The sequence below is a fragment of the Rhincodon typus genome, chromosome 9, assembly GCF_021869965.1.
Source record: "Rhincodon typus isolate 14 chromosome 9, sRhiTyp1.1, whole genome shotgun sequence".
NCBI lineage: Eukaryota > Metazoa > Chordata > Chondrichthyes > Orectolobiformes > Rhincodontidae > Rhincodon > Rhincodon typus.
In genome coordinates this window covers 84,507,876-84,518,510 of record NC_063340.1, presented here as the reverse complement: position 1 = coordinate 84,518,510, position 10,635 = coordinate 84,507,876, and the positions used below count along the sequence as shown (strand labels likewise).

Genomic DNA, 10,635 nt, shown 5'->3' with positions numbered 1-10,635 from the left:
CCCAGCAAACAGAACACACATTGGGCGGCAGCCACGAGGCGGTGCCGGTGGTGGGGGTGGGGTGGCGGGGGGGAAATGCTGCATTGCCAGGGAAATCTGCATATCAGATAATACATTAAACCAAAGGGCTCAAGTGAATTTAAAAGCTCCCAAAGCATTACTAGAAAAAACAGGGCCATGCTCCCCACTGTCTTGGTCCACTTCCACTGAAACAGATTATCATCACATTGCTGCTTATGGGATCTTGCTGTGTGCATGTTGGCTGCATGTTGTTTCCTATATTTATAGCCACAATCCGAAAGTGCTTCATTGGCAATAAAGAAAGTTGGGATTTAAATAACTCCACAAAGGCCGGTATCCCATCACCAAGTCACTCTTTATTTTACGTGTGCATTGTACATGACACTGACCCAGCTAGCTCAGAGCCAGCTCCTAGTGTGAACACAATCTCTAACACTCCTGTTTCTATCTGTCAGCCAGGGCTCCCTGATTGGGGGTGTGAACCTGGTCCAATCAGGGAACTCGTTTCTATGAGGTCCACCTGGCAAGGTCCACCTGGCTGGCCTCGTTCCAATGACTACAAAGATGTCCTGAGATTGTTAAAAAGTTGCGATATAAATGCAAGTTTAATCTTCAATGGAATTTGCAATGCACAGGCTCCTGCCCAGGAGATTAGAATTATACTGACACAGCCAGGCTAACACTTAATGTGATATCATAAAACCTAAGAGCTCATGAAGCTCTTGTGCCTGTGACGACTCTGAAAGAACTAACTACTTACAACCATCTTCCAATCTTTTCACTATATCCACTTGTCCCCTTTTCAAACCATCAACTGTTTGTCTTTTGCAAAACTGTTGCAGATATTTGTCACTACTCTATGTCCTAACAAGCCTCAGTGTGTAAGCTTTTGTTTTTAAGCCTTATCTCTTCATGCCCCACCCTGTGTTTTCTGAGAAGCTGAAGATTTTATACTGACAAACTGCAGACAATGTTTTGCAGATGTATCGTATCACTCTCCCCTCACAATTCAAAGCAGCATCACTCATAACTTTGTCCACAAGTGCATCGACAATCTTGAGCAGAAACAGGTGAGGACTAGGCCCCTCGAAACTGCTCTGCTATTTGATAAGATCATGGTTAATTTGATCATGAACTCAATCTACATTCCTGCCTCCCTCATTAGTCATGAATCTGCCATAAAAATATTCAGTGTCCGTGGAAAAGCTGTGCAAATGTATAATGTAAAGAATGGCAGAGTGATAAGCACATTGTTCCTGTGCCAGCTCTTTCCCTACAGTTTCCCCTTTGAGTATTCTTCAAATTCCCTTTTGAAACTTAAAGGTGAATCTGGTCTTTCAGGCAATGGACTACAATATGTAACAACTCATTGTGTAAAAGGGGGATGGAGGGACGGGGTGGTGGTGATGACCCAATGGTATTATCATTGGAATGTTAATCCAGAGACCCAGGGAATGTTCTGGGGTCCCAGGTTCAAATTCCACCACAGCAGAAGGTAGAATTTGAATTCAATAAAAATCCAGAATCAATAGATTAACAATGACCATGAAACCAATGGCAATTGGCAGGAATGCCCCATCTGGTTTACTAATGTCCTGTAGGGAAGGATACTGCCATCTTTACCTGGTCTGGGCTACATTTGACTCAAGACCCACAGCAATGTGTGGTTGACTCATACCTGCCCTCTGGACAATTAGGGATGGGCAATAAATGCTAGCCAAACCAGTGATGCCCAAATCCCATGAATGAATAAATTTTAAAAAATCTCCCGTGTGGTTCGTTTCCCAATGATCTTAAATTTGCTTCCTCTGATTATCAAGACTGTTTTTCTCAATCCAGCTCTCTAAGTCTCTCAGAATTTTAAGCAAGTTCTAATACATACCCCTGTTATGTACCTTTTTGCCCATGACTAGAACCGTAATGTTCCAGAGAAGAAATATTTGGAGACAGGTGCACGCTGTGTAATGGTCAAAATTGAATCTTCAGAACGTCAATTATTACTTTTCATACAATATCAACTATTTTATGGTCAAAGTTTGTGTTTGCATTTGAACAAGCAATAGATTTTTTTTTGGTCAAAGATTAAAATACAAAACAAGAATATCTGAATAGCAATGTCATCCTATTCTTAATACAGTCCTTGCATTAAAATACTCCTCTGTACTCTCCCAACTGGAATTAATTTCTATCCTTAGCCATTTTGTCCTTGGGACACCATAATACTCTCTCACAATCAACATTATTCCAACTTTTCTTGCCATTCCCAGCACTCATTTCATCCTAACCGAGACCACAATTTTTATCATTAAGAGGAGTAGATGCCAGAGAGGGAAGTGGAAAGATTTGTCATTTCAATTTTTAAGATTCAGATACTGGCTATAAATTTCATTTGGTGACGGTCTAGTGTCTGTATCATCCCCCCCCCACTTCCCTAAAATCTTACCTCTTGCTATCCCCAACACCAGCAAGTCTATTTAAAGCCAAACCTTTTAAAATAAAAACTACCGTAACATTTAAAAACAAGAACATTGTCAAATCCAGTACTTGTGTGTAATAAAATGTGCAGGTTCTTTTGTTTCTCAAAAAGAAAGGGAACATTGTCATTCCTCTGGCCTTTTGAAACAGCGAATGTACATGTGTGCAAGGCACCAGAGTCAAATCTTCGCCACCGCTGACTCCAAGGGCTCAGCCGTAGATGTAGATGGGTTTAGCTTGACCGTAGAGTTCATCTTCGTACTTGGGGAGGCAGCAGAAGAATATGCCACAGCCAATCATCAGGATGGTGGCACCCCAGCCAAAGCCGTAGCTCCAGCTGTATTCATAGTTGCCATTTTGGATGAGGGTCTTGGTGAAATTGACCGGGTATACGATGAGGGCGATGAACTGGAAGAGGACTGGGGAGAGTGGGGGCAGAAGAAAACAGTTAGAGAGGGAAACAAAACACACCCAATGCATCAGTTATCCGAGATTGGTGGGGTGAGTTTTGAATCAATTGGAATCAAACTCGACATATTGGCTTCATTGTCGCTGGATGCAAGCTTGTTGCTGAAGGCCCACTTATCCATGCTTATAACCAGAAACATCGGCAGATTCAACCCTTACATTGATGGAACAGTATTTTGAGTGTAAGGAATTTGAATTGCTTTCCGATTGAAATACAGCAATCAAGTTCCACATTCATGTTGGTCAACGGGAACTGATTCTCGAGCCACTGATCAATTAAATTGATCAATGTCTGGATAAGGGGCCAGCCATTTTGGACTCAGAAAGCAATGAACCTTTGGAATTCACTACTCTAGAGAACAGACAATGTTCAGTCATGGAGTACATTGAAAACGAAGATTGGTAGATTTTTGGAGAATTAAAAGTCTTGGGGATAGGGCAGAAAAGTGGGGTTGAAGTAAACGATTAGCTAGGATTTTACTGACTGATAAAGTAACTTCATGGGACCAGATGGCGCACTCCTGACCCTCATGTTCTTTATTAAAAAAAATGTTCTTAACTAACAAGACTTTACTACGTTTTCTCTGGAAGGGAGTGAAGGAAAACCTGCATTGATCCACTTGTACATAGACCATAGTGCCTGGCATGAGCCAAGAGTCCCCAGTCTTAATCAAAACTTGCTGGATGTAAAAAGGAGCAGATTTTGGGGTTCTTTTCTTGTTGAGGGGCAGTTGGGTTCCCTTTTTATCTTGTTGGTCCCTGCTTTCATCAATGCTACCTGTAATTAGCTGTTCATTCTTTGCACAGTGCATCTGTGGAGTCTTGCTGTGCACAGTGGAACTGCCATGTTTTGCCACCTATTAACACTGATCATCCAAACTGAATTACTGGAGTGCAACTGGGGAACATGAAAGGGGCACAAAAGCTATTCGGAGTGACTGGTCAAGCTATGGAACAAACCGGGTTGGCAGGTGTGAAAATATTCGGTGTGTGAATTGGGTACATTTTACTTGCAGAAAATAATATCGTTGATTATAATTACTCTATCTCAGAATAAAGGGCATGTTACACAGAAACATAGAAAATAAGTAGGCCATTCAGCCCTTTGAGCCTACACCACAATTCAATATGATCATGGCTGATCATGCAATCCCAGTTTCCCATTCCCACTTTCTCTTCATACCCCTTAGGGTTGAGGTGAGGATGAATGACTTCACTCAGAGGGCTGTGACCTGACAGAACTTCCACAGTCCTCCAGGGTAGAGAATTCAGTTATTCATTAACTTCACCACAGAAAATGATGGAATTCTACTTACTAAGGACATCAAGGCACATAACACTATTTTCCTGCTATATTTTGAGGTAGATGATCATCCATGAGCTCCTAAACTCCTATAATAGGAGTAATTTGAGAATGACATATGGTTTGGGAAAAAGCAAAGCTCTTTATCATTGGAAATATTCCTGTGTTTAGTCTGGGTCTGTTGCAAACCCATCAAAAGAGTTTGATTCCAGTAACCAGTCACCAACATGATGATTGCTCGTGTGTAGTGTTGGATTGTTGAGAGCTTTTCATGAAAGTAGAAGAGAAATTATGGATCCCAATCTTTTTCCCATTTTGTGGGTTTGAAGGGTACTGTTAGCAGAGACTTGGAAACTGCGCTAACAAGGTCAATGTAACCTCAGAGAGAGGAGGCGGAGTCAAATCCATTTCCTTCAGGATGGAGATGCGAGATCTGTCCACTTGGAGTATTATGAAGCGTTGGAATTTTCTATCTCAAGACAGCCATGGGTGCTCAGTGTTGGAAGGAATTGAGGCATTTGAGAACTGGGTGGTAAAGTGGAGTTGACACAGAAGATGAAGTATTGGAAGGTATAGTAGCTTCAAGGTGCCAGATACTTATGTTCATATTGGTTGGGGAGAAATGGCACCTTATGCAGAGGTAGTGAGGCCCCTGGGGAGGCAGTGAGGCATCTACCAAACAGCAACACTTACCAGCAACAAAGAGGATGACACCAATCACTCTCAGCAGACCTGACTGCTCCTTGCAAAGAGCAAGGAAGGACAGGATGAAACAGATGATCAACAGGATACAACCAATTATCAGCAGTGCTGCAGAAGCTTTTGCCCATCCTGGTGGAATAAAAGAAGAGGAGAAATTATTAGCTGGAAGTCTCACATTAATAAAACAAAGAGGGCCAACAAAGAAAATATTGACAAATGATCCTCTGTGTTGAAATACCCATAGGTCACAGATCAATAACAACATTTATGAAGTCAGCAGGAACTATGCTCCAGTAACAAATGTCCTGGGGTCTCTGTCTCTATCGCTGGTGTTGGAACCAACATCCCCCCCTTACTTAGAAAAGGTGGAAACTGAATGCCAAGGGGGAGGACAGTGAGTATGAGAGGGACTGGTTTTTAATGATGCTTTCATGGCTGAATAGCTTATATTCAGGTTTGCATGTGAATTGAGGTTATTGACACATTTGGAGCCACAACCCAAGAGAAGCTAATGCTATTGCCACAAGGGAAGTGATGGCATAGTATTAATGTCACAGGTTGACTATTTCTGGGGATCTAGGTTCGAATCCTACCATGGTAGATGGTGAAATTTGACTTCAATAAAAATCTGGAATTAATAAAAGCTAACCACTGTCATTTAGTATCAAAACAAAACCATCTGGTTCACTGATATCCTTCAGGCAAGGAAATTTGCATTCCTTACCTGGGCTGGCCTACACGTGACTCCAGACCCACAGAGATGTGGTTGACTCTTAATTGCAACAAATGCTGGCCTTGCCAACGACACCTTCACTCCATAAGCATCTTTTTTTTAAAAAAAGAAACGGGGTGAGTCGAGAAAGTGGTAAATAAAAATGGAGAGAAGGACAGTGTAGAAAAGCAAGGATGTTAAGGTGAACCTTTATTAAACACTACAGTGTTGTGTCCAGTTCTGGGCAACACATTTTAAGAAGGATGTGAAGGCTTTAGAGATGGTGTAGAGAAGACTGATAAGTCCCTGGCATCAGTTACGAAGATAGATTGGGGAAGTTGGATCTGTTCTCCCTAGAGAACAGCAGGTGGAGAGATTTGAGACAGCAGTTTAAGATCAAGGTAAATGAGTTGAAGGGGAAGAATTTTGTGAAGTTCTGGGGGATAGACAGGACGGTAACTGAGTTACTCTTACAGACAGCCTGCAAGGTCAGGAAGCCTCCTTGCATGCTTTAAACATTAAATGATCATATTGCTTCTTCTAATGAAGGAAAACTGCACAGGGAAAGCTCCCATGGACTGCAAATCAATAAGAATCAAATGACCTGATCAAGTGATGGGAGCAGAACGGCACTGCTTTTCTTAAAATGGCCAAGGAAATCTCTCACATCCACCAGAGAGGGGAGACAGGGCCTTGTCCCGAGGGAATTGAAATGGCTATTCTAAGGAATGGGGAATTTGTACTTTCTTTGGGAGAGCGAGTTGGGAAGCAGATCATCACGACAGCGTGTCTGTATGTGTGGCCTCACACCAGCTCTCAAACAAATATTTCTCAGCTCTGGGATCTATAAATGGCACTGGTTCATGCTTTGAAATGAAGAATCCATTTAAAGTCTAACCACGCGGATGAGAACAACGGTTTTGCATGGTAACCCGAGAGCTCTTTGTGCTTCTCCCACAGGACTGGGAGGCAATCGTCTGTACAGCTGCTCAATAGATGATCCGGATAGACAGAGAGAGGCTGCTCCCAGGCCACAATATTCCCCTATTTGTACACAATCCATATATAGTTCTGTGGTTGCATAGTTATCAATAGCACCTAAATCCCTCCCCTTTTCATTCTTCCTTGCTGCTCTCTGCACCATTTCCCATTTCTTCCCACTGTACTCCCACTCCATCTGGAATTGCCACTGCCACCTCAAGCCTGGCACCACCTAGTCCCTGCTTCACCTGCATTGCTCTAGCGCCCACTGAAGACACAGTCACTGAAGTGTTAGTGAGCAGGAGGGGGCCCTTTGGCCCATTTTGCCTGCACTGATTCTTCAAATGAGCACAACTACCTTTTGCAAATCTCCAGCTTGCTCCCCATAACCTCGCACATTATTTTGATCAAAATAAACCCTCATCAGCCTCAAGTACCTCAGTCTGAACCTGCCTCCACCTCATTCCCAGGCAGTGCTTTCCAGACCTGAACGACTTGCTGCGTGAAAAAGATTTTCCCCACTTCTTCCATGCTACGTTTGCACATCACATGTAGGGCGGCACGGTGGCTCAATGGTTAGCACTGCAGCCTCACAGTGCCAGGGACCCGGGTTCAATTCCAGCCTCAGGCGACTGTCTGTGTGGAGTTTGCACATTCTCCCCGTGTCTGCGTGGGTTTCCTCCGGGTGCTCCGGTTTCCTCCCACAGTCTAAAGATGTGCAGGCTAGGTGGATCGGCTATGCTAAATTGCCTGTAGTGTTCAGGGCTGTGTGGGTTATAGGGAGATGGGTCTGGGTGGGATGCTCCAAGGGTTGGTGTGGACTTGTTGGGCTGAAGGGCCTCTTTCCACACGGTAGGGATTCTATCACTCTAAATCTGCCCTCTGGTTCTTATTCCTGTTATGAGCAGGAACAGATTCCCACTATCTACTGTACCCAGCCTCTCATTCAGCTGTAGGATTTACAACAGCATGATGGTTGGAGAGAGGTAGTTGCATTTATATAGTACCCTTCACAGCTTCAGGTCATTACGAAGCACCAGATAGCCATTGAGGCTTTTTATTTCCCCCCAGGGCACAGTCAGACACCCGAGTGAGCTGCAAAGTAGAGGCCAGATCCTTTGTATGAGGCAGTTAACTGACTTCACAAGATATGCTCCACCCATGGACTGTCCAAGAGGAAAGGAGCTAAGCGGTCCTCAGTTGTGTCTTACAAGTCCCCACATGCTCACCAGAATGTGTATCGTGTTTCAATGATTATGTTTATAGCACACAGCTAAAATAGTAACCATGGTGTGGAGGTGCCGGTGTTGGACTGGGGTGGACAAAGTCAGAAGTCGCACGACACCAGGTTATAGTCCAATAGGTTTATTTAAAATCACAATCTTTCGGAGCACTGCTCCTTCATCAGGTGTTGTGTGACTTCTGACTAAAATAGTAACACATGCTTGACTTTAAATCGAGCTAAGTTGTCTCAGAAGAGACCATTACCTATTCCAGATGTAACGTATCTAGTTATTAAGCAATATATAATTAACCTATTTTCTCACCATCAAGATTGAGACTAACTTCTGCCTAGGACAGTTTTGTGGGCATCTTTCCCCAAATGGCATCAGCAAGAAGGACTGGTGACAGTAAATCTACCCAACACACCCCAGACAGCATCAGATATTGTAGCATAGTGACCACCCATAGTGATTTGCCATTTTAATAAGGCTCACCTTGCCCTCCCACACCAACTGCCCAGGCCATTTCCCTACAATCTCATTCCTTTCGCTGAACAGAGAGCAACAAAGTGGGAATGCTGCAGGGGCCATCCTGTCCAATAGGGCGGCAATAGGCTAGTGGTATTATTGCTAGACTGTTATACCAGAGACTCAGATAATGTTCTGGGGACCCGGCTTTGAATCCTGCCCTGGCAGATGGTAGAATTTGAATTCAATTTTAAAAATCTGGAATTAACAGTCTATTGATGGTTGAATCTATTGTTAATTGTTGGAAAAAACCCATCTGGTTCACTAATGCCCTTGAGGGAAGGAAACTGCCATCCTTACCTGATCTGGCCTACATGGGACTCTAGACCCACAGCAATATGGCTGACTCTTAACTGCCCTCTGGGCAATTAGGGATGGGCAATAAATGCTTCCTACCCAGCTATATCCTCATTCCGTGAATGAATAAAGAAAAAATGTGGGCAAGACATGGATGAAAGCTGCATTTCATACAGCAGGGCTGACAAGGGAAACAGCTCAAACAAACATGGACCACCAGTGAGCCAAGTTATATTCCAAATAGTATTACTGGGGTTCTAGTGAGACTGCATCTACTCTCCTTACTTAAGGAAGGATCCAATTGCATTAGCAATTCAGGGAAGGCTCACTTGCCTAGTTTCTGAGATGATATGGCTGTGTTCTGAAATTGGGCCCGTACACAATGAAGTTTCAGAGAATCAGTGAGGCATGATCTTATTGAAAGAATTAAAATTCTGAGGGGGCTTGACAGGAGGCTGAGAAGATGTTTCCCCTCATGGGGAAATCTAGACTAGGGTACACGGTTTTATACTAAGGGACCTCCCCCTTTAAGACTGAGATGGAGAGAAATGTGTTCCCTAAGGGGGTCATTAGTCATCCCTCCAGAGAGGAGCAGAGGCTGGGTCACTGACTTATATATACAGCTGAACTAGACTGGATTGCTAAGGGGGAGTCACAGATTGTAAAGAGTGAGCAGGAGAGTGGAGTTGAGGCCATCGGCATTGTCTGCGGGGCAAGTTTGAGGGGCTGAATGGCCAAATCCTGCTCCTAATTGAATCAGAGATAGTAGGAACTGCAGATGCTGGAGAATCCGAGACAACAAGGTGCAGGGCTGGATGAACACAGCAGGACAAGCAGCATCATAGGAGCAGAAAGGCTGACGTTTCGGGCCGAGACCCTTCATCAGAAAAGGGGGAGGGGAAGGGGGTTTTGAAATAAATAGGGAGAGAGTGGGAGGCGGATAGAAGAGGGATAGAGGAGAGGATAGGTGGAGAGGAAACAAACAGGTCGAAGAGGCGGGCATGGGGCCAGTAAAGGTGAGTGTAGATGGGGAGTTAGGGAGGGGATAGGTCAGTCCAGGGAGGACGGACAGGTCAAGGGGGCAGGATGAGGTTAGTCGGTAGGAGATGGGGGTGCGGCTTGAGGTGGGAGGAGGGGATAGGTGGGAGGAAGAACAGGTTAGGGAGGCGGGGACGAGCTGGACTGGTTTTGGGATTCGGTAGGGGGAGGGGAGATTTTGAAGCTTGTGAAATCCACATTGATGCCATTGGGCTGCAGGGTTCCCAATCGGAATATGAGTTGCTGTTCCTGCAACCTTCGGGTGGCATCGTTGTGGCACATGGAACGTTACGTGGAACAATCCCTCTTCCGTACCTACAGCGGCCCTAAACCCCACCCCTTCCTCCGTTACATTGATGACTGTATCGGCGCCGCCTCGTGCTCCCACGAGGAGCTCGAACAGTTCATCCACTTCACCAACACCTTTCACCCCAACCTTAAGTTCACCTGGACCATCTCTAATACCTCTCTCCCCTTCCTGGACCTCTCTGTCTCCATATCGGGCAACCACCTAGAAACCGATATTCATTTCAAGCCCACCGACTCCCACAGCTACCTAGAATACTCCTCCTCCCACCCACCTTCCTGCAAGAATGCTATCCCCTATTCCCAATTCCTTCGCCTCCACCGCATCTGCTCCCAGGATGAGGCATTCCACTCCCGTACATCTCAGTTGTCCTCGTTTTTCAAGGACCGTAACTTCCCCCCCTCAGTGTCTCCCACATCTCCAGCAACTCATCCCTCACACCCCGTCCCCGCAATAAGAACCAAAAAAGAAATCCCCTCGTCCTCACGTACCACCCCACCAACCTCCGGATCCAACGCATCATCCTCCGACACTTCCGCCATCTGCAATCCGACCCCACCACCAAAGACATCTTTCCCTC

The 10,635-nt window shown here is 44.8% G+C and overlaps 1 protein-coding gene across 1 annotated transcript; it reads right to left on the bottom strand.

Moving 5' to 3' along the window:
• Nucleotides 1-2,018: 2,018 nt before the first annotated feature.
• On the bottom strand, nt 2,019-5,249 carry LOC109925665 (p53 apoptosis effector related to pmp22). Its single transcript, XM_020525584.2, has 2 exons — nt 4,961-5,249; nt 2,019-2,915 (listed from the first exon to the last, which is right to left on the bottom strand). Exons 1-2 carry the CDS (start codon nt 5,232-5,234, stop codon nt 2,707-2,709), a joined length of 483 nt encoding a protein of 160 aa, XP_020381173.2. The 5' UTR covers nt 5,235-5,249; the 3' UTR covers nt 2,019-2,706.
• Between the last annotated feature and the right edge of the window lie 5,386 nt (nt 5,250-10,635).

What these genes read in the sequence shown, in the direction of transcription:
- LOC109925665 (XM_020525584.2), bottom strand. Translation starts at nt 5,234, where the DNA reads ATGTTGTTATTGATCTGTGACCTATGGGTATTTCAACACAGAGGATCA. An exon ending in TGTCATCCTCTTTGTTGCTG is followed by an intron (nt 2,916 to 4,960) that starts GTAAGTGTTGCT and finishes CACTCTCCCCAG; the next exon opens with TCCTCTTCCAGTTCATCGCC.